Source organism: Akebia trifoliata, chromosome 8, assembly GCF_017979445.1.
Source record: "Akebia trifoliata isolate Shusen 1 chromosome 8, ASM1797944v1, whole genome shotgun sequence".
Classification (NCBI taxonomy): domain Eukaryota; kingdom Viridiplantae; phylum Streptophyta; class Magnoliopsida; order Ranunculales; family Lardizabalaceae; genus Akebia; species Akebia trifoliata.
This window is the reverse complement of record NC_141382.1, coordinates 47,442,566-47,467,197: the sequence shown is the minus strand read 5'-3', so window position 1 is coordinate 47,467,197 and position 24,632 is coordinate 47,442,566. Positions and strand designations below refer to the sequence as shown.

Here is a 24,632-nt window from a genome sequence, read left to right as displayed (position 1 = left end):
CACCTCTTATGCCACACTTTCAAGATCTTGTTTAATAATGAAAATGAAATATAAACTCAAACAATAGTAACAAATAGAAAATGAGTCAAAATCACATAAATAAAAGAGGAAAATATAATACAACAAGAGAAGATTCATGTGATTCACCCAAAGGCTACATCCACAAAGGTATGAACGTTGGTGTTTGATTTTTTTTTTTTTTTTAAAAGGTCAACATGGTTAAGGCAAACCCAGACCAGCTACAACCTCAAGAAAAGACAGCCCCTTTTATCTTGGGAAAGAAGAGAAACAAGATAAGGCGAAGATCCACAAGCGATCTCCAAACGACCCAAATAGGAAAGAAAAAAAGCAAGGTAGTCAACCACCTTGTTACATGCATGAAACTTACATCATTAAAGCCAGCCAATGAGTAAATTGATACAAGAGAATCACCTCTATTACTTAACTTCACCAACTTCTTCTTGATCTCAATCTCTTCCCCAACCTCTCCTCTAATTTTGGAAGTACCACATAAGTGGACCACTTACATAAATCATAAGCCCAACCCAAACTATCTTGAACCTATCTAAAATGAAACACAATTAAGCCGGGCCTAAAGTTGATTTTGAACCATACTTCAACATCTATAATTATCTTCAATCCATTGTATTTTTTTTTGGGGTTGATTTGTGTTTGTAGCATCGATTAATCTGATTTTAGCACAAAAACTAAATACTTTTAAAATCTAAATCAATACTAACGATATGAAAATTTTCAACGACTTCTATATCCCCAAATACAATATTTTGTTCTTAAAATTTGAAAGAGCTAAGGTCCTAAGTTTGAAGATGAAGGTAAAATCATTTTATTCTGGTTTTGGAAAGAAAAATTAATGATTTTTGAATTAAGATTGACGATGAGCGCATTTAGGTCATTTTATTATAGTCTCTGAGAGAAGACCAAGATAAAGAGGATATGTCAGCAGTTTGAAAACACAGGGGTATCTTAAACATTTACCAAAATGTTGAGGGTAATGTTTAAATCGCCCAAAAATAATTTGAAAATAGTATAAGGGCATATTCTATTATTCTTTTATTTATAGATTATTAAGATATTCTGAAATTGAGAAATTAGGAATTTCTATCAAACAAATAAAGCGCGTAGATAATCAACCTAGCCGCCACAATCTATACGACCTTCATTTGATCTTCACCTGGTTTTATCGAATTTCGGGTAAGTTTTCGTAAATTCTGTTATTTCTTCTCTTTTAATTTAGATCCGTATTATAATAATACACAAAATTGATTTGATTTCAGATCTCGGGTTTCTGTTTTTTCGTCTCTGAAACTGCTCAATTTTGGTTATTTGGAATCTCTGATTGTAACCTTTTCGAATGGGAAAATTTGGAATTTTTTTGGTTCTGTTTATGAGATTGGATTTATATCAGTGATCTCAGAAAACTTAGGTTTTTGCCATTGAAAATGAGGAAAAAGGCATCTGTTGATGATATAATATGAGGTATTTGTCCTGTATTGTTGTTGATTCTAGATATCATCTGGGTATTTGTTGAGGATATAAAATAAAATTTTAATTTTAATCTTTTATGCTTTAATGGGATATTTTTCTTAAAAATCAGTCTTTTTTTGTTTTGTTTTGGGGGGGATTTAATCATCAAGTTTATTGTGCTGGAAAGGAGTTATGGGTTTAGTTCATTTATTTTGAATATGAGATTGGAGTGTTATTTGATTAGACTAAAGAAGGAATCAACCCAAAACTAGAACTTGAGAGAGCTGTATTGGATTCCAAGGACTTTAGAATAAGTAGTGACCAGCCAAATAATATTGAATATAACTCTAGTAGTGGTATACATTGTGAGGAATGACCGTAAAAAACTGATGGCCATTAAATATCTGAATGTTAGGCAATCAAGAGACAATATGTTCATAAATTTGGAGTAATAAAGTTGTTGAGATGGATGGGTGGAAAGACTAAGAAAGGTAAAATTGGAAATGAACGCATTCACGAAAACATAGTTGTTTAAGTTCTAAAGTTTCCATACTTTGGTGCTTTTTTTTTTTTTTTTTTTTTGGACAGTAGTCGGGGATTAGGCAGACCCCCAACCAGAGAACGAAATAAAAACAATTAGATTCTTACATAGGAGTGCCTCCTCGCATCCTCCTCCATTATGGCAATGAGCTCAATTGGAAAATCACAAGGAAAGAACTCAGATATCCCAATAGAAGATCTAATAGAGGCTAGAAGGTCTGCCACCCTGTTAGTTTCTCTGTAGCTAAACGAGATGTCAACTTGGTGAAGAGAATTCATACGCTCCTTAATGTTCATGACACTATTTCTAATCCTCCAAGGGATGATGCACTCACCTTTTAGGCATTGGACAGCTAACATAGAGTCAGAAACAATTTTGGTGGGTTTTTATCATGTAATTGAGTTTGATAGAGAACAAAACATTTGGGCTTTGCTTTAATGTTAGGTTGAAGCCAATTTCTTTACGTTAGTGACAAGAAGGAAAATTATGGCTTTGATGGGGGACCTTACCAATTACTTTGGGAGATTTTGTGCAGTATTAAGAGTTAAGACAATCATAGACCTGAATTTTTTGTCTTTAGCATGCAAACGCGTGGAGAAAGAACAAATGGAATCTCGCTAGGTTGTTACTCTGCAGATGAAGCTTTAAGTTCCGTCTGTAATTGATTCCTGAATTGAGAGAAGTGGAGATAATTTTAGTTTGGTCAAATTAGAAAACTTTTGGATGATTGAGGACTTCTTATACTCTTTGACCTCTGACCTATTGTTGAATTGGCTCTATGCTATTGTGACTTCATTACCAATGTTGGTCTCAGCTATCTGGCTTCTTGCTCAAAGTTTATAACCTTGAACTTGAATTTCTCCTTGGGGATTGTTGATTGTGGTATATAGTTTCTCGCCGTCTCGTTATAGTTTTGATGATGTCTTAATTCTTGACACTAGAATACAACATCGTCTTAACCACCTGCAATGAGCGCCAAGTGTTTTTGAGACATTAGCAGCTCTGCTTTGAACATGAAGAACCGTTACTTCCTTGCCCCATCTTCCCTGCACTCCTCCCTCCCCACCCCCAGTCCCCACACAAACACACATGCACGTCTCTCTCGTTGCATGTGTGTGTGTGTTTTAGTGTTTAAGCTCTAAAAAGTATTTATTTATTTGAGTCATTCTTGGTTTTATCTTCAAAGAATTGTAGATGAAATAAGAGTGACATTCTTACCATCGTCAATGATTTTAAGATGGTAGTACTCGGGGGCGGAGCCAGGATATTGCCCAGCGTGAGTGGAAAATTTTTTGTGGGGGCAAGTAAGCATGGACAATAGAGGAGAAATTTATCATGAGAACTATCCAAAAGAATAATCACTTGGTAAAGGTGTTTATTAGTCTAATCTTTTTACAAGATGGAACCGTGAAAGGTTCTTTCGATTTCGTATATTTGATATGCTTTAGCCAAATCAGACCAGGCTTTTCTAAGTCAGTAGATTTGTACAATTTTTATTTCTGCTGAGTCACAGTTTGATACTAAGTCTTTAATCCCTTGGTTGTGGTGGCAGTACTGAGCATATCCAAATTTGGACCAACATGGAAAGACCAGCTAGTAGTCAACCAGTGGGTTCTTCCACCACAACCCTAACCCTTGAAAACCCATCTCATTCCCAGCAACGCCAGCAGCAGCAAACCTTGATACTGCGTCTTTCTCGTCCTCCATCAACAAAGAAGAAGGTCACGTGGAAGGAAGGCACAGTTGACAATGAGTTCCTTCAAAGGAAGAGCTCTAAGAAGTGTTGCATCTTCCACAAACAAAAGCCCTTTGATGAGGATGACAGTGATGATGATGAGCACAACCATGATTCTGACCAATCCAAAAAAGATGCCCATGTCAACAATGGTGGTTGTTGCTTGAAGGATAGTGAGGCAAGCACAAGTAGTTGCTGTCATGGAGCATAATAGGCATTGATCAAGTTTGAATGTTGTGTAAGTGTACAATATTTTTCTTCTTAGAAAACAATGTGGATTTTATTCTTCATTATTGGTGTTTTAGATGTGTAGTTTCTGCTGATGTCTTCTATACCTGGTTCTGATAGTTTGGTCGTAAAAGGAACACTAAATATTGTTTTTCCTTCTTGAGGAAAAAGAATACCGAACTTGTCTGATCAGATATTAGGTTCTTGTACAGCTATAATGCATTTGAGACTGGGTTTTCCCATGTATGATTATATTGAGAGCACTTTATGGAATACTGTTAGCAGCTCCTTAATAGGCTGTCTGTTTTTCTGTGTGAAGCCTTCTTTATCTTTATTTTTTTTTATGATGGGGTTCCGGACCTGTAGGCCCGACTATCAAGGTCGAGGCAACTGATCTCTTAGAGCACCATATCTCACCCAAATCCTCCGGGTACATGCAATGCCCCACAAACCACACATATCAGGTAAGCAGGGATAAATCCCAGTGAAGCCTTCTTTATTTTCTCCCCTTTGTGGTATTAATAATAATTATAAAAAAAAAAAAAAAAAAAGTATGACTGCAGTATCTCCTACACTTTCATCTCACTTCTCTGCTTCTCATCCTATTAGGTCTTAAGTAAATATTGTACAGAAGAAAATGTAGAACCGACCCTCAAAGAGGAGCTTAAACTGAACCACCAAAAGTTTTCAAAAAACAGACGAGATTGTAGTCTGGCAGGATTTCCTCTGTGCTTTGTATAGGCAAGAGGTGCTCAATAGAAAGACCACAATATCCAGTTAGAGCCTGGTTTACAGACGTAGTTCAATTTAACAAAGACTTGGACACGTGTGTAGGTGTCCAACACAAACCTTATATGTATAGTTTATTTCATATGATGAGAGTTTTTTGAATCACTTAAAAATCATGTGATAAATACACCACAGAAAAATAGTGAATGTAAATAAGCTGAGATATTCCAAAACTATGTATAGATAAATAATCGCTGAAAAGAATTAAGTTTTGTTTCCAAGTCGAAGCCCTAGTCCAAATCATCACGGGCTCCATAACCCTCTATTGCCTAATGAGTCAACATTTTCTTTAGTGATCCCATAGCTATGCAAAATATTTAGCAGCTTTTATGTCAAATTCATGTTGTTTATTCTGTTCTTGTAAGTAGCGATCTATTTTTTCAGCTTGTTTGATCTTGTTCTCCAGTTTCTTTGTTGGTTGAATTATTTTTTTTCTTACTTGTTGATCTTCTGTTGACAGCTTAACAAGAATAATAATCGATGGAGTTCACTCAGAACACAAGTCGGGATCTCTTCTATGCTTTGCCTTCTATGACAGATTTTCGAAGTTTCTGTCCTGTTTTTCGTGTCTGGTATGAAGCATTTGTCTGCTGGTATTGTTTGTTATTCAATTGTAGAACTTTTAGTGGGGTAGACAAATAAAAAATATATATATAGAAATTTTTTCTCTGTCCATGTAACTGTCTAGGTGCCTGGAATAAGTGAGGAAAGAAAGAAGTCACACTAAATAAGAAAACCCATTTGAAGACACTAAGAAGATTTTATCCTAATAAAGGAATCCTATAAAATAGATTATACCCATAGAACATAATGAAAAGCAATAAGAACTCATTTGAAGCCTCTCTTCCCGCACAATCGTTCAATGGCTCCCACCAAATCCAATCCTCTTTGCATCTTATAAGCTGGGTTCATTCACTATTTCTTCGATATAAATGTTTAGGGAAAAAAAAAACTCAAATAAGAGAGAACAGAGAAGCAGATTATTAGAGTAATTGGTAGAGATCTAGGAAATTCAAGGCTCGTTTGGAATGCCAATTTTTTTTGTTTAAATATAATTCTTCTCGCTTTTGGAATGAAATCTTTTAGGTATACCCCTCAATGTTTTGGTAAATATTTGAGATACCCAGTATTCTCTAATAGACTATTGAAAAATGGGCTAAATGCAGTCTTCAATCTGTAGTCAGACACCCCATTTTGGAGAAGTAGAAGTCAATGGAATTTTGAATAGAAAAAAACAAAGGTTTTCTATGAGGGGGTATGGTGAAGTTGAATTGAATAAATTAAAAAATAATATAAAATAGATGGTGGAAGATAACAGGTTTTTTGCGTGAAATATCAAGGGCTTTTGGATTCGATGTTAAAGATAAGGGTATTTAGGTCATTTTATTAATCTATAAGAAAGTACCAAGATCAAAGGGCATTTCATCAATTTGATAACACATAAATAATCTTTTTAAAAAAGATGATAACATGACGCAGTTTGTGGCTAACGCACTTAACGCCATTTTCTCTCTCCTGCTCATAGTGAAATAAAGAAAACTTTTGTCCGTTTTCGGGTTAGCGTTAAAGATAAGGGTATTTAGGTTATTTTCATTAGTCTATAAGAAAATACCAAGATCAAAGGGTATTTCATCAATTTGATAACAAATAAATATTCATTAAAAAAAAAAGAATTTTCATAATAAGATGCAGTTTGTGGCTAACGCAATTAATGCCATTATCTCTCTCCAGCCCATAGTGAAATAAAGAAAATTTTCTTATCTGATCGTCAATGTCATTAAGAGCATGATCCAATGCAATGTAGTTGTTGAGGATAATTATATGAATTTTAAAGAACAAATTGGTTCGCTGACCATTCTTTTCAATTCTTTGGATCAAGCTCAAAAAATAATTTTCTTTTTAATATGAATATTTTCATGAAATCTAAAAGGTTGTATTGTTGGATTGTAAATGTGATAATCAATGTGGGCCCAATGGCTTTTTTTAAGATTTGAAATCTAAAAAAATAAATATGTGAGTAGCGAGTAAGAGTGAGAATCTCTTTATTTAATTTATGTCACATGTCAAGCGTTTGTTGGGCTATGAGCAAACGCATAAAGTGCGTGCGCCAAAACCGTGTCTTATTGTCAGCACTCAAAAAAGAACTTATGTTAGCAATCTCCCATTTAATTCTTGAAAAATTCACAAATTTTTCGTTTTTAATTGAAAGTATTATTCTACGGATTATTGAACTATTTTGAATAATTCATGGATTTTAAATTTGAAAATAATAAAATGTTTTTTTTATGAATTTTTATAAAACTCGATGAAAAAAAAAATGCTACTATAACTTGTTATATGTTGCAAAGTGTGAACTTATAAGTTGTGACGTGTTACACAAGTCAGACTTTGAAGTGGTCATACTTCAAAATTTTGGAGTAATCCATCTTTTTAAGAGACAAATGTCCTTTTTATCTTTAAAAAAATAATGACATACCCCTCAATATTTATTTGAGATTACACCTTAATTTTTCAAATTGATGATTTATCCCTTGACTTTTGGTCTTTTTTCAAAAATCAATGGAACAATGACCTCAATGTCTTTATTATCACGACCATGATTATTACCATCACCATTACCACCACCAATTTCATCGGCACCATCACTATTAACATCACTATCATATGGTCAAATTTTTTATTTTTGAATTTTTAAAATGAAACGGATAATATTATTGAATTTTAGATTTGATTTTTGCAATCCAAAATTGAACAGAACTCGAATTTTTCACGAATCAAAATTTTATTGAATTCTGAATTACTAACAAAGCTTATAACATTGAGACGCTTGAGTGCCAGAGGGGACGAAAAATAATTTCCTCCCTTAGTTCAAAAAAGAGAGATTTATCCAGCAGACCTAACTGTTACACTTTTATTAGAAAAACTCCCTTGGAGTTCTGACAACTCCAACGGAGCCTTGCTTTATGAAGGTCATTACCCACTAAACCTCACTTTATCAAGTTCATTACCGAGCAAACCCTGAGATGGATCCAGGTCATAAATTTTTAATTTTTTGCATTTAATTTGTTACTTAACATACATTGGAGTGGATTCTAACAACATTAATGAAAGAGTAATAACAATATTTATGTTTCAAAAATTATTTTTAGACTAATATTTGATAAAGTGAGCACTAATGAGTCCATTTTTTTTAGAAAAGACTTTTTAGTACATATTTTCAAACAATAAGTCTTTGTGGTAATTGTTAAAAAAATAAAACTTAAACCATTAGGTTTTTTTAAGGTATAGAATTAGTGGTTAACAAATGAAGTAGGGTTCAAGGGGGTTTGAATTTAAAACAACGTGAGAATAACACTCCACATGCTTTACCACTTAGCTAAGTTAGCACTTCAACTTGATCCACTAGTTATATGGGCAGCCATCATTGGTTGGTTCAACCATGCTTAGTAGTTGTTTTGATTTAATGGGTATAATCCAATCAATTGTTTATGAGATATAAGATATGGGTTATGTCATTATCAAATCGCTAATGATTTTCTGACTCGAAAATTTTCACTCAATCTATACTCGGATGATGTGTTGCACAAAACCATTGATCTTCTCCTTGTGAATCCCGAAGAAAAAGATCTATGATTTTGTGCCCTTGCCATGTCAACTGAATACTTAATAACACAAATTAATTGATGTTAGATGATCAACAATAATCCTGATCATCCATGAAGTTGGCCTGGTTTTTAACCTCGAAAGATCTCCTATGAAAAACACTTTCCTTACTTAGTGCTCTTTTAAGTCTTACTAAGAGTTGTTCTACTCAAATGGATTGTCACAATAACAATCCAACACTACATCCCTCTAGATTTCATGGAAAAAAATTCAAATTGAAAGAAAAAAAAAAAATTCTTTTGAATTTGATCCAAGGTTTTGAAAATGGGCGGATACCAAACTTACACCTAAGTCCCAAATTTAAAATTAAAATTAAAATTTAGTGGTGAAATAGAAATATATATATATATATATTTTTAAATTCTTCTTCAAAAGTTGATAGAATTTAGTCCTCTACAACCCCCAAGTATTGGATCATATTTTTGGATTCCACAAGTTGAGCACCTTAGGAAGGGGGAAATCCTAACTGACTTAGTAAGGCTAGTTGGACTCATCTACTATTTCTGTTCCATGATCAAGTGGTGGCTCTAACCTTCAACATGTTCTGTGTTTGAATAAATTTGACTGATTAGTAGTGCAAAAAAAAATTGAATCTTGACATCTCGCATTTATTAGTATGATAACTAACCACATGACTTATAATATCGTGCCTCCACCTAACCAAACCAAACCAGATGTTAATTATTAACGTACCCACGGTAGTAGTTAATTATTTCTCTCATCTGTAACATAAAGATACACTGACCGTTACTTCTCTTCCGTAAAATGACGAAAATACCCAAAGGTCTCAACAAAACCTCTCAAACGCACGCCTCCAATAACCGCAAAAACAGCCGTCCTATCTGTCGTGATTGGTACGTGGATGACGTGGTAAGAGCACAGAACCATAGATGTTTTTTTTCGAGATACACAGAAAAAAGATGTGCAGTTCTGTACCCTTACCACGTCATCCGCGTACCTATCCACGTATCAAAACCACGTGCAATCATCATTATTCTTTAAATAACGCCCACTCACATCTCTCCCATCCTCACATTTTGGCGCTTCTCCTACGTTCTTCTTCCTCCCTCCATGGAAGTCGCTCGCAATCATTCTCCATCTCTGAAACACAAGCTTCGATCATCTCTATGCCTCTCATGTTGTTTTCGAAGTCGTCATCATGAAACCCTAGAACCAAACCAGAAGCCAAAGCTGCTCAGATCCTCATCTTTGTGGCTGAGATCAAGATCTCATGAGTTTCCAGAGATTAAAGAAAAGTGTTTGAATCTGTTCTGTCGAATGAGGAACAGACGGAGACATTCGGGAGATTTCAGGTACGATCCGTTGAGCTATGCTTTGAATTTCGACGAAGGATCTGACGACACTCAGGCCGACGAATTCCAGTTGAGGAATTTCTCCGCAAGATTGCCGGATTCACCGCCTATGCCGTCTTCATCGGAGAAGAGATTTTCTCCGCCGGTTGCGGTTTCGAGGGAGATAACAGTTTTTCGTTAGGGTTTGGTTCTCTCTGCTTTTTTATCTTTCGAGTTCAGCATTTGAAAAACACTTGAAATCATCTTCTCTTTCGTTTTAAATTTTTTTTTTTTTTGCTATCATGCGCTTGTTGAGTCCATGTGCTAACATGAACAGATGGTGTAACTTTACCTGTCTAGAGGTGTAATTTCTTGAGGATAGTAGACGAGGGTATCTGTATGATTTTTCTTTGAATTCGTTTTCAAGAGAAAATATTTTTTTTTTTAGAAAAAAACTGCAGGAGAAAATGAATTTTGTAGAAATATGTATATATTCTGCTATTTGAATTTTGACTGCACCAAAGCAAAATATCCAAATGAGTCCGTTTTTGCAGAGAGAATTGACGTAGGTTGGGAAAAAATTCTCCCGGAATAGAGAATGGGTTTGGATTAGAAAATGTTTTCCGAAAAATACTGAATCATACATATGAAATTGCATCTTTTTTCTTTTTTGGGAGAAATCATTTCGAGGCTGCCATTAACACAATTGCTTTTACTTATAACACATTGATCCTTCTGAAATTAACCAGTTGTTGTTAATGGCAGCAATCATCATTTTTCCACCCATTTCAATACGTGAGGGAAAGGATAAATATATTGGTGGTCGTGTTTAGAGCCAAGTTAAGCCTTGGCAATCAACACCACAGCCAAGGGCGGAGCCAGGGTTTTGCCCGTGTGAGGGTTAATTACAAGTAGAAAAAAATTTAAGGGGGCAATTTACAGTGAAAAGAATATTTTATAGGAGCAACTAAGAGTGAATTTACTTTTGTGGGGGCAAGAGTGATAGATTTTTATAATCCGCTATTAATTTCTGTTATAATAACTTATTAATCTATAGACTTTTAAAATTCTTGTGAGCCAAGTGCCAATAATCCTCTAGATTTCAATGGAAAAAATAATATTTTTGGGCTTGATCCAAGGTTTTGACAATGAAAGACTACTGAACAAACTCTCAAAATTTCAATTACAGGTGTGCTTGCCTGTGTGTGGGCACGGGCGCACAAGAGTGATCCCACCCCCGCTCTGGAAGTGATAAACTACTGTAACATTTGGGCAGTAATGTTGTTCCAATTTTCAATTATTTACTTTACAAGTCGTGACTATCTGCTATCTTTTTTTAATGCTCCCTTCACATAACTATAGTAAGGGTGTCAATGGATAGTCGAAATCCGAATCCGAATTCGAATTCGAATTCGAAAAATCGGATATTATCCGAAATTTTCGGATATCGGATTCGGATGTTATTATAACATTCGAATGAGTTTCGGATACGAATTCGGATGTTACGAAATCTGATTCGATAATATCCGCTCCGATTTGAATACGTATGTTATATATTCATGTTATATAACAAAACTCATCTCTATATATATATAGTCTTATGTATTCGTGTTATACAACGAAGTTTTACTTTTCACCTTTATCTTCTCTAAACTTAAACGCAAGAACCAGACCTCCGTTCTGGTTTTCGTGGTTTCGACCGGACGATCTCCATCACCATTGTCTTCTCCGGCCGGTTAGCACGTCCAGCTGATAGTTCCTTCCTCTCTCTCTCTCTCTCTCTCTCTTAAAGCCAAACCCATTTTTTTTTCACTGTCCGAACTCCATGACCACCATCTTCTCCGCCCGACGAACTCCATGACCACCATCTTCTCCGTTTACCGAGTGTCTATGATTCCAGGTACATACTTCATCTCCCTCTCTCTCTCTCTCTCTCTCTCTCTCAATAAGGGTTTGTATGCGACTTGATGATGTTTTGGATTTCAAAAAGGGTTTTTTTTACAGACTGAAGAGATTGAATCTAAATTTCGCAGGATTTTTATCGGATATTCGAATATTCGATATGCTTTTCGAATTCGAATTCGAATATTGGTCAATGATATCCGATCGGATTCGAATTCGAATTCGGATATCATTAAATATTTTCGGATTCGAATTCGGATATAGCATTATCCGATCGGATACCTATCCGTTGACAGCTCTAAACTATAGATCCTTTATTTCGGGATACGCAAGGATAAAGGTTTATGATTCTATGAAGTGCCATGTCAAATTATCACATACGAGTAACTTATATCTTAGAGGTGGTTGTCTCTGAGTCCGACTAGCCTAACTAAGGGTTACACCCTCACTAAGAGTCCTTGGGCTCACCTTGTGGCATTGTGGCATTCGAAAAGAAAAAAAAAGTTTTTTTTTCCTTGTTGAATTTTAATTTTAAGAGTTATGTAGAAGTTCGATAGCTGTCCATTTATAAAAGAATCGTGATAATTTGACTACCCAAGTGGCAAATTCCATTTTTAAAAGAATCATGCTAATTTTTGTATCACACAAGTTATAATTTTGGAATCCATTTTATACAAAGTAGAGAGTAAATTTGATTGAAAATAACTTTTAAAAAGTAAAAAGTAGTTTCATTTTGCCTTTTTAAAAGTAAAGATTTTTTATTGTTAAAAGTAATTTTTAAAATTAATCCAAATTAATTTTTTAACTTTTAAAAGTAGAATAATAAAAAAAAATTACTTTTGAAAATGAAAAAAGATAAATAATTAGTTCGAACTAATTTTAAAAAACTACTTTTAAAAATAATTTTTTTTTAAAAACTATTTAAAAAGCAAAAAAAAAAAAAAAACTTTCTACCTTTTAAAATTTACTCTCTCGAAACTACTTACATTCTACTTTGTATCCAAATAGGGCTTAGTGATTGAAATGAATGTCAGTTTGACCTTGTTTAGATACAAAATAAAAAATAGATTTAACTATAAAAGAAAATAGATATGGAAAATCAATTAACATTGGGCTCAGTGGCCAAGGCATCCCTCCAAAAAGGGAGAGATCTTTAGTTCAAACCCCCTTATTAGCTACCCATAACGATTTTTCCCTGCTTACCTAGTATGTGTGGTTTGTGAGGGGATGTGTATTGCACATACCCAGGAGTTTTGGAGAGATAGGGTGCTCTAAGAGGCTAGTTACCTCACCCCTACTAGTCGGGCCTACCGATCTAGAACCCTTGTCATCCAAAAATAAAAATTGATTCAAGAGAAAATAACATTTTAAAAGTGGAAAGTAGTTTTCTTTTTCTTTTTTTTTTAATTTAGATTTTTTTCTTTTTGAAATTAATTCAAGCAAACTTTTTAACTTTTTTAAAATAATTATATATATATATATATATATATGTGGGAAATGTTCAGCACCCTAAGTTTTACCACACACTTTAACAAACGTTTTTTGTCCTACATAGGTTAGAAGTTTTGGAATGAGCTGATTTTTGGTGAGGATGATCTCTATGATTAGAAGATCATCCTCCCCAAAAATCAGCCCATACCGAAATGTTTAGCCCCATGTTTACACGTTGAAAAATCGTGGACCGTCCATTTTTTGTAAATCAATTTTGATGGGGTTAGAAGTTTTGGAATGAGCTGATTTTTGGTGAGGATGATCTCCTCACCATAGAGATCATCCTCACCAAAAATCAGCTCATTCCGAAACTTCTAACCCGTGTAAGACAAAACGCGTTTGTTAAAGTGTGTTGTAAAACTAAGGGTGGCGAACGGGACCCTATATATATATATATATATATATATATATATATATATAGTTATTTTAAAAGAGGTGATCCAACCATACCTTCCATGGTCCAAAAGAGTACCCCTCTGAAAATACTTAAATAATAATTTCTTTACTTGTACAAGTTTAAAAAATAAAAATTGAGTTTAGAATCTAACAACAGAAAGACTAAGTTTTATAATAGGAAAAATTATAATAACAATAATAAAAAGTAATTCACAAAAAAAATATCAACTTTGCGAAAATTGTCGATAAGAACCCATTTTGACCTTTAAGGATCGAAAAATTATTTTAAATTAAAAAAATAATAATAATAATTATTATGAATAAAAAATTAAACTTTCAACACTTAAAGAGTCGAATTTATTTTATATTATAATATTTCAATTTTCGACCCTTAAAATATCAAATTTTTTTGATTTAAAATTCACAATTTTATCCTTTAAAGAGCCAAATTTTTTTAATTAATTTTTTATGAAAAAAAGAAGTCAACAATTGCGACCACTACTTTTTTATTTATTATTTTTTTAACACGTTTAGGAATGATTTTAGACTTCTCATAATACTCCAAAATATTTTTATTTTAATTTTTGCAAAATATTTTTTATTAAATATTTTTTTATAATTTCCCCTTGTTTAACCACATGTTTGACCCCACGTGTAGACGAAAAAAATGGAAAGATAAAATTTACATTTCGACTATTGATCTTGACTATAAAACAGGGAATGAGTCTCAATAAAGAAACTGCCCAAACTACTCTCTCCAAGGACCCAAGTTCAAGTGAGTAAAAATTGCTTATTATGTTTCAAGTTTTCCATCTTATATTTTCAAATCCACCAAACGTTTATAATTTGAGAAGTATAACAATTTAGCATGAGAAGACTTGGATTCAATTTTGGTTGTCTTTTCCAATTCAACTTAATTGACTAAGTTCATCTAACGAATCACCATATTTCTTGTAGTGGATTCAACTACTCCTTTGGGAGTAAAAACTACTTCTAAAAAGTTCCAGAGAGTCCACATCGAATTCCAGGCAGCCCACTTCGGCTTCCAGGCAGTCCACTTGGTGTACCTCCTAGTCCTTCTCATTTCTCAATGTCCCCAAAATTGAGTAGAATTGGATCTATACATCTCAGTATGAGTCCGGTTTATCAAAGCTACTCACAATCACTTCAAATAGGTGAAGGGGGTTTTGGAACTGTCTACAGGGCTAAGTTACAAGATGGTCAGGTCGTTGCCATTAACGTGCAAAGAAGGTAATTAGAAGTTTTGTTCATCCTAAGTGCACTAGTAAGCTAATTATGTTGTTTGTGTTAGAATACATTAAGCTCAACTTTTCTTTATGAAGGATGGACTATTATACTTTTGGTAGGTTCTTTCAAAGTCTGGTGCCATAAGGCACAAGAGAACATTCTAATCATAGAAACATCAACATTCTTTAGAGTAAATCTATGTAGTTAGCCAAAGTACTATCCATTCTAAATAGGAGCAAAGTGTAGCATCTACCCCCAAATAGTTGGGTGCATGGTACCATCATCACTAAGATTTAAGACGTGGACTGCTCTCTCACTGCAAATGACATGGTTGGAGTAGGGTTGCCCAACTATTTATAGAGGAAATTATCCTCGAAGCATACTAGATCATAATAGACTTGCTCTTCCATCGCTTAAAGATGATCTTCGTGAGACTTTGTTATGGTGAAGTGGTTATACCATGTTTTGTAGCCGAGATCAACAGTCGAAATATATATTTTATCCCTCAATTTTGTCATCTACGTGTGGGGTCAAACGCGTGGTTAAACAAAAGGAAAATCATAAATAAATAAAAAAACCTAATAAAAAAAATATTTTACAAAAATTAAAACAAAAATATCCTGTAACATTAAGAACAATTGAAAATCGCTCATAAACGTGCCAGAAAAAAATAAAAATAAAAAAATAACGACCGCAATTGTTGACTTCTTTTTTATAATATTTAAAATAATAATAATAATAATAATAATAATAAAATCCAACTCTTTAAGGACCGAAATTGTGAATTTTAAATTTTAAAAAAAAAAATTTCGACGCACAAAATTTCAACCCTTTAAGGTTCAAAATTTGGAATATTATAATATAAAATAAATTCGGCCCTTCAAGGGCCGAAAGTTTAATTTTTTATTCGTAAAAATTATTATTTTTTAATTTAGAACAAATTTACAACCCTTAAAGGGTCAAAATGGATTCCTATTGACAATTTCTACAAACTTGGTACTTTTTTACGAATTAATTTTTTTTATTAGGTTGTTTTTTATAATTTCCCCTTTAAAATATACCCCTTTGTAATAAGGTTTTGGGTTCTCCCTGCGTTTTTATGATGAAATATCCCTTGACTTCCATCTATTCTAGGGAACTAATAGAAAATTATTTAAATGCCCTCTTCTTCAGCCCCTAACCAAACACTTGAAAATTTTCCCCCCAAGATCCATTATCTTCCCCTAACCATAACCAAGATTCACCTACACATTAATAACCACCACAACATAAAAATACCCTTAAAATGTAATTTTTATTTTATCCTTTAGTGCTATAAAAAAAAAAAAGTGATTGACACTCTAACTATTTGTATTAAGACAAAACAATAAATATTTTTTAAAAGTATTTTTGACAATCCTAGATTATGAAGTTAACTAGCATCCCATTGAGTAAAGAATTTTTTTTACATACAAAAAAGTTAATACAAGATTTTACAGAATTCAGATTAGCCAATCGTAGGGTGCGTATGTATTGAAAGCACCCCTAGTTTATCAAAATACCTACAATAAGATAACTCTCAATATACATGACATCCTGTGATTGATCAATTTGAGATTCTGTAAAATCCTGAATTGACTTTTATGTTCACAAAAAAAACTCCCCTAAGTATCATGATCAAATATCAACTTCGTCCTACTTTGTCTCCCTTTGCTTTACCTATTCTACCATTATTCCAATCTCTTATTAAAACAATACAACATTTTTTACCACTTAAAATCTAATAACACATCCATCTACTAAATTATACCTTGAAAAGAAAAAACAATTACAATTTCACTTTTATCCATGCCTATTACTTGTTTACATTCCATTGTCCATCCTGAAGATTTATTAATACTTTCAGTGTTGTTATTTTACTCAAAACCTCTTTAACTAGCTACAACCAAACAATCAATATTATTATTTATTAATAATGAAGCTCTAATATGTTTTTAAAAATTATACTAGTTAGAAAGATTTGAGATAAATTTTATAATTTCAACAATTTAGTTTATTCCACTATTATACAATTGTAACCTCTTAGTTACAATTAGATTAATGCTGAAGTGACCTTCGTGGGGGATACACGGGGGACATCTAGACTTGGTGGCACGCACATGCCCGTAGATGTGTTTTCTCCGAGATACGAGTAGAACACATCTACAGACATGCACGCACCACCACGTCAAGATGTCCCCTGTGTGTCCCTCGCTGAGGTCACTCTAGCACGACTCTTACAATTATTGTTTTTTAAGCACATAAAGGAATCATTATTTGCTTTAAGAAAATAAGAAATAGTTAATAAAGTAAATGAAACGAAATTCTTAATAGAGGTGGTGTTTCCAACACATGAAGTGGAGATTAAAGAAGAATCAACTCCCAAAATGTTAAGAAGAGGTTTGAAGGCAGAAACGTCCCCAAAAGAAAGATCCAGACCTTAAGGATTTAACTCTTTTCACTCACAAACCTGATCAAGAAGTCCAACATAAAACTGCTCGAATCCAACTACTAAAGTCACCAACCAGACTGATTTTTTAGGTGTAAGTTGAACCAGAGAATTATCCTTAGTGATTGGATCCTTTTCAAAAGGTGTGACCAACTCCCTAACCTCACCCCAATGGAAGCAAAACCTTCTCCTAATTTTGTTTTCAAAATATAAAACCCAGACTATCAAATGTTGAATCCCAATTCCCTCTAAAAATCATATTCCATCAATCTTATTAACTAATTTTATTTTTTTTAAATTAAATAAATCTTGATCCTGAATGTGCCCAAAACTAATGTAACAGTGGAAAGAAAAAAAAAACACTAAAATGCTGTTGAATTACAAATTTCATCTGAAATCTTTCCAGTACAAGAAAATTTTAATTGTTAAAAACATATTAAGTATTTATTAAAACTAAATTAAAATATCGATCAATAATTATTTGGTTGTACCTATTTGGAGGTTATAAGATTGATAGAGTAGCAACACATGTGATACTAGTCAAGCCATAGCAATAGGTGAGTAAAAATGCAATCAAGTTACAAATACGATATGATTGGAAATATAACTAAATTATGGACAATAGTAAACCCATGAATTTTTTCTTTTCTTTTCAAGGCATAATTACCTAATGAAATTGATTTATCATCTTAGAGATATTTTCAATTTGAAATTGTAAATGATAATTTTTTGTTGTATCAGTATAAGGGTAAATGGAGAAGGAATAGGTCAAACAAAGGGATAGAGAGCAACTGAATAGGATTATAAGCTTACACTCTAAATGCACTCTACACCCTAAGATATCTTTTAACTTGACACTCATGCTCTCTCAACCATACCCACTTAATGCAATAAAGTTCCTAGGTTGAGACAATCAGACACAGCTCCAAGAGTGTGACATTTATCAATATTTGGCAAGAACAACATGATTGGTTTCCATCAAGCAAGTTTTAAAACCTCGATCTAAACCATCAAACCTTTAATCACTTTCTTTTTACTGTCACTATAAATATGGATGTCTGCGTAAATTCTCTTAACGAAGCAACTGCGGACCACTCCAATCGGTGTGTGATTGTGACCCATCGAAGTTTTCGTCATTTGCTTGGACAACCCTGCCGTACAAGGGTGCATTTCACCTCCCTTGGATTAATATCCCAAAGGATTGATAAGCTTAAGAATAAGTGGGGAACTTGAAATAGCTTGAACTATGTTTGTTCTCTGTCCTAAGTTACATAATGAACTTGCAGCAAAATTGATAACAGAAAAAGTAAAGCAAAAGTTCTGGAATGAACTTACCCATGGTGTACTTAAGGAAGACTGGGAGAGAACGAAGGCTTGGCCACTTTAAGCTCTCCACAATCACTGATATAAACGGTTTTAAGAGGCCGGTTCCATATTGTACGGGCATTCTGGGCTCTTTCATCTCCAATAAACTCAGCAAAATCATTGAATTGGAGAATCTGTTCTGACGGCTTGTAAGTGGGAATGGAAGCTATGGCTGTCACAACATCTAGCCCTGAAATCCAATTGAACCAAAAGGTGAGGAAAACGTCTTTGATTCAAATCCAAATCATTCTGATGCAAGACCGTAAATGTTACCTTAGGATGATAAATCTGAGATCAGACTGAATTAACATAAGCAATGCAAATATAAATCATTAGCTCATACATTCATGGATATGCAAGAGAATCCAAGCGATAATCAAAATAATCCTAAGATTCGTCACAATCCCACAATAATAGCTATTCAAGTACTAACAATAGGTTCCAATAAAAAACAAGTCTTCCTCTAGTCTAAAGTTTCAGTTAGATGTTTAAAACAGATTTCTAGGTCCAATTATAATGCAAAAATAGTCAATTAAGTGGTGCTAATTTATGGGGGTAGCAAGTTAACAATGTTTGGATAAATTGTAGACTAAAAAAAACGAAAGGTGAGTAGGATTTTAGGTGGTGAGTAGGGAAGGGTTGGATCGGATTTTTATGGGTATTAAAGTTAGGTTTCAATGGAGAAGAGAATGTCGATGGGGTTTTGGTTTATAGAGTGGATTGACTAGGGTTTATGGATGCTTTAGAGATTTAAAACAGAAATTTAATAAAGAAAGTGAGAAAGAAGATGTTAAAAAAGAAAAAAAAAAAAAAGAGTAAATACCTACCTCGATTGAGAAATCGATAGATAAAACAAACGTTACCTTAGACTCACTCCAAAATGACCTCACACCACACCATTAATGGAAATATCAAAGCTTCAATCTCAATTTTATTCATCATTGAAGAAAATTACAGAAAGAGACAAGTATTTATAACATTCTCTAAACCCTAAATCTAATCTCAACCATCCAACTAAAATAAGGAGATTCAATGGTTGTAAATAAACTAAAAACAACTTAAATAAAACAAAAGCAAAAATACCATCTCTATCTCAATCCCGTAACTTTATTTTTCTTAAATTTTCAGCCTATGAAAACTCATTAAAAAAATCAATATAAAGTTATCAAATTTCCCCTAAACACTTATACTAACACCATAAGCTAATAAAACATGAAAATAACCTCAAATACTCATCCTAAAGGCTAAAATAAAGTCCTAACACAGAAATCTAAATAAAAAATTAAAATCTACTCTTTAAAATTTGACGTCCCCATCAATTATCCTTGACTGAGAAGATTTCACCACTGAAAAAATAAAATTGTAGGAATTCTAACCATCGGTTGCGTTCTGCATTATTCTCCTCTGGTTGGAGAAAACTCGTCCTCGAGTTTTAAAGTGCTTGAGAATGACCATGACAATTTGTGGTTCATCCCTTTTAGTGAAGATTCGTCCTCGTGTCTTAATCTTGTGCTGAACTATTAATTTCAAATTGCGATCTTCTATCTTGACAAAGTCTCCATTGTACTTGTCTGAGATGATTAGGTCGATTTGAGGTAGAACAACTGCATCATGAACACAAACTGTAGATATTGTCTCCAAAAGATCTTCTTTAGGCTCTTTGGACATAATTTCTACTTCATGATCTTCTTCAAGATTCAATAATGATACCTCACACTCCTCAATCTAACTATCGCTTATGTAAAGCTCATAGATTTTTTCATTACTCGCCTTGAGTTTAGAAGGATAGACTTTCGCTACATTTGCTTCATTATCATTATTTGAATACTCTAATTTAAAGTGTCTAAAATGATTACACTTGAAGCACAAGTTTTGTTGTCTGAATTCTTCATACCATGTATCATGTAATTGCATGTGCTCTTCGTTTTCCTTTATAATACAGTCATGAACAATCCGAAAATATGCCTGAGAGTGGCGCGTTCGACATAATTCTGACAATATATATTTCAACTCCTCTAAGAACATCTTTATTGAATTTATCTCCCATCAACACGATCTGCTAATTAGTGTTGGATGAACCTAGGCTCTAATACCAAATCTGATGCAGGACAATGATGGGAGGTAAGAAAATGGAATTTGATTTTGGAAAAGTAAGAGATTTAGGAAAATTTTGATTGGGGATTGGATTAAGAATTAAGGATTTGGGCGACAATTGCAAAAGATTTCCAATTATAACATTTTGAAATTACAAAGTTGAAAGTATTTGGATTAGAGGAAGGTTTAGGGTATTTGGGCGACAATAGAAGAGATAAGAAAATAGAATTTGATTTTGAAAAAATTGGGGAATCGGGTTATTTGGATATAGGATAGATTCGGTTTAGGAATAAAGGATTCAAGAATTAAGAAAGAGGTTCTAAGAATCCAAGACTTCAAGAAATCAAAAATCAAGAAAGGGGTTTCAAGAATCAAGAATTCAAGAAAATAAAAATAAAAAAATAAGTAAAGATTAGAAGAAGAAAGAGATATTGGACTCACTCCAAAATGGCCTCACACCACACCATTAATAGGAATATCAAAGCTTCAATCTCAATTTTATGAAATAAGTACTTATAATGTTCTCTAAATCCTAAATCTAATCTCAACCATCCAACTAAAATAAGGAGATCCAATAATTGTAAATAAACTTAAAACAACTTAAATAAAACAAAAACAAAAATACCATCTATATCCCAATCCCATAACTTTATTTTCTTTGAATTTTCAGCCTATAAAAACTCATTAAAAAAATAATATAAAATTATCAAATTGCCCCTAAACACTTATACTAACACCATAGGCTAATAAAACATGAAAATAACTTCAAATACTCATCCTAAACACTAAAATAAAGTCCTAAAACAGAAATCTAAATAAAAAAACTAAAATCTACTCTTTATGATTTGATGTCCCCATCAATTCTCCTTGACTAGAAGATTTCGCCACAAGGGAAATAAAATTGTAGGAATTCTCATCATCGATTGCGTTCCGTATTCATTCTCAAAGAAAATGTAAAGTTTTCCACACCACATCCTAGCATTCCTAATATCGTAAATTGCAAATTTTGTTTTTATAAAAATAATTAGGATTGCCAACTAAACTACTACTTCACGTTAACTTATCATAATGTTCACCATTGCAAGCAGAGGCAAATTTATAGTGGGGCCATTGGAAGCAGTTACCCCTCACACGAATTTTAAAAAATCATACGATTTATATGCTATTGTGACCGATAATAGCAGTGGAAAACAAAATCCGCCAATATTGCCCCCATAATAAATTTTAAATTTTGTAAGGGTCTTAGCTGCTCCCACGTAGACAAAATCCTGACTTTGTCCTGGATTGCAAGGACATGTTGTATAGTTCCATTGTCCAACATGATCTCCATGTGACCCCACCAATGGGAGCAAGAACATCTTAATTATAGCATCTCAATTCTCGCAGAGTTGCATGTTGAATGGTGAACAAAAGCTGCATCGGACTTTGAATTTTTCCATCAAGCTTCTTAAGAACACAAACCAACAACCATCTTTGGTTTACAAGCCAACAACCATATTTAATTGGAGTACCAGCTCTTAATCATAAGCAAAATAAGCTGTTAAAAGATTTGATATTTAATGCACAAACTTGAAATTACAGAGGTCCCGTCTTTTAATCTCCAAGACATTTTAAAAACAAAAAAGAACATCACATACAATTAAATATAAAATAACGAATCATCCAACAAGCATCACTGCATTAATAAACACATTAAACAACAGAAACTGGATTCAAATAAGATCAAATCAGAACATCCAAGCACCATCTAAGGCGAAAAACTCTATATCTACAAACCCAAGGTTATGTTTAATCTTCTTTCTACTGAGTTAAATCAGAACAAAAGAGTATGAGATCAAGCCACTAGAGTACTGAGAGTGACTATAATGTTTGACAGAGGTGCTAGCTTGCTAAGTTGGTTAAAGTCTTTGAGTGTTCAAAACCCGCCTTCACCTACTAATTACAAAAGACCCTAAACTCGATTTCCTAGCAAATTAAGACCTATAACGTTCCACATATCAAAGAACAAATAATTTTGATATAGATATAAGTTCATGATTGATTAAAACCACTCAATTATTACATATCTTTTGGCCGAAAATAACAACCTAATTACCAAAAAACAGTAAAAAGTTAGTATTTCCAACGTAAATTTCTACTAAAAATATTAAATCTTCCAAATGCACACAAAACAGGACAAACCTTCAAGCACTGTTCCAAAGACAATATTTCCATTATCAAGCTGGGGACTAGGCCCCGGTCCCGTAGTAATCAAGAACTCGACATTCCTATAATTTGGATCTAGTTTGACATTTTCATCATCGTCATTCTCCGACAAACACAATGAAATCACACCAGGCCTCGAATGCCCAAGAACAAAAGCCTTAGAATCAACGGTCTCTGTATTCCTCGCTAAATCCGACGGCGGACGTACTTCCCCCTTATCCCTCCTCCCTTGCTTACCAGCAATGAAGTATTGACCAGGGAAGATTTTCTGAACAAGAGTGCCTTTATATGATGAACCGGATGAACCGGTACACATGGATTTGAAATTGGAAACGGTTATGGGGACGAGCTTTCCGTAAAGGCCGAGGACAATGCGGCCTAACGGCTCGGCATCTTGGCAAGCGGAGAATTCGTCACCAAGTGTTCTTTCGTTGCGGAAGTAATTGGGGCAAATGCTGAAGTCCATGAAGATACGGTCTGTGATGGTGGTGTCAGGTTGAGGTGGCGATGGTGGTGGTGGTGGTGGTGGCGGAGGTGTGTTTGTGGCATTTTCATTGGAAGCAAGGACTAGAGGAGAGAGGAAAGAGAGGGATGAGGAGGAGGAGAGGAAGATGAGAGATCGACGATTGAAGTGGGATTTAGGGTTAGGGTTTTGGGATTTGGCTGAGATTTGAAGGGATTTGGGGATGTGGGGTGGAAGGTTGTGGTGGAGGCGGAATGGAGTGGTGGAAGTGGTTGCTGAGCAGCCCATGTGGGTGGAAAGTAGTTTTGCATCTCAACCATGGTTTTAAAACACGGTATCCCGTTTCGTATCGTCACCCAGCCACTGGGTTGACCCCTCTGAGTCGCTTCGAACGAGTCAAACGTTGAAATCGTTTAATTTTTTGAATAACAATTTTCTGACGTCCCCTTCAACATACGCCCCTTGACGTGGCATGTCCTATAACCTTGTAAAAATCTATGGTTATAACCTATGCCGTGTATGAGGGCGTATATTAGAGGGGGCGTCAGAAAATCATGATTCTTATTTTTTTCATAATGGGCAAGCTATTGACACCTATTTTTTTTCTTCGTCTCACCAACTTCAACCTTAGTGGTCAATAACATGCAAGTACATAAATATCATTTTTGATTTTATTATGTTTTACTCATTGAACACATCGCAAATTTCCATCATACTAATTCAAAGCATGTTAACCCCATCGGAACATCTCAAACAAAAAATCCTACAAAAGTTCAATCGAATCCACATCACTAAATGAATTTTCTTGAGAGATTAATCAAAAGATCGTGTTTTGATCTATCTGTGAAGGATATTATTCACTAAAATCCAATATTTATAATTGTTTGGTGTGAATTAAGCATTTTGGTAGACGGGTGTGAGTTTTTATCATTTATTTTCATCATTGTTTATTCTTTAAATTATTTTTAATTGTTTTGCAAATGAACCATGCCAAAAAATCGATTTTATCTTTTATCGTTTGCGAGGATGGACTCAGGATTTTGCCCATGTGAGGGGCAACTAAGCATGGCAAAATATTTTGTAAGGGTAGTAGTGGCAAAATTTTTTATCTGTTGCAATAGCTCACTAATCCATAAACTTTAAAAAATCTTGTGAGAGCAACTGCCTCCATTATAAATCTGCCCCCGATCATTTGCATTTAATTTTTTTTTTTTTTAATTCCCAGCGTGTACCAAACTCATCAACATTATTTTAGTAGGTATATACCG

The 24,632-nt window shown here is 33.8% G+C and overlaps 3 protein-coding genes across 6 annotated transcripts; 2 read left to right on the top strand and 1 right to left on the bottom strand.

Annotated features, from left to right (window-relative positions):
• The first annotated feature begins 1,077 nt into the window (after positions 1-1,077).
• Positions 1,078-5,451, top strand: INH3 (inhibitor-3). 2 transcript variants are annotated; one of them, XM_086452869.1, is made up of 4 exons: positions 1,090-1,212; positions 1,296-1,497; positions 3,579-3,999; positions 5,239-5,451. In XM_086452869.1, the coding sequence occupies exons 2-3, from the start codon at positions 1,493-1,495 to the stop codon at positions 3,970-3,972; spliced, it is 399 nt and encodes a 132-aa protein (XP_086308995.1). In that variant the 5' UTR covers positions 1,090-1,212; positions 1,296-1,492; the 3' UTR covers positions 3,973-3,999; positions 5,239-5,451. The 2 variants fall into 2 exon arrangements, with proteins under 2 accessions (XP_086308996.1, XP_086308995.1); XM_086452870.1 differs by lacking the exon at positions 1,296-1,497 and having other exon boundaries at positions 1,078-1,212.
• Positions 5,452-9,512: 4,061 nt separating this feature from the next.
• Positions 9,513-9,935, top strand: LOC147397313 (uncharacterized). Its single transcript, XM_086450195.1, has one exon. The coding sequence runs from the start codon at positions 9,513-9,515 to the stop codon at positions 9,933-9,935; it is 423 nt and encodes a 140-aa protein (XP_086306321.1).
• Positions 9,936-15,751: 5,816 nt separating this feature from the next.
• Positions 15,752-23,669, bottom strand: LOC147397312 (Cyclophilin-like peptidyl-prolyl cis-trans isomerase family protein). Of its 3 annotated transcripts, none has more exons than XM_086452868.1 (3): positions 22,878-23,669; positions 18,573-18,792; positions 15,752-18,416 (listed from the first exon to the last, which is right to left on the bottom strand). In XM_086452868.1, exons 1-2 carry the CDS (start codon positions 23,650-23,652, stop codon positions 18,584-18,586), a joined length of 984 nt encoding a protein of 327 aa, XP_086308994.1. In that variant the 5' UTR covers positions 23,653-23,669; the 3' UTR covers positions 15,752-18,416; positions 18,573-18,583. The 3 variants fall into 3 exon arrangements, with proteins under 3 accessions (XP_086308994.1, XP_086308993.1, XP_086308991.1); XM_086452867.1 differs by having other exon boundaries at positions 15,753-18,388; XM_086452865.1 differs by lacking the exon at positions 15,752-18,416 and having other exon boundaries at positions 18,455-18,792.
• Between the last annotated feature and the right edge of the window lie 963 nt (positions 23,670-24,632).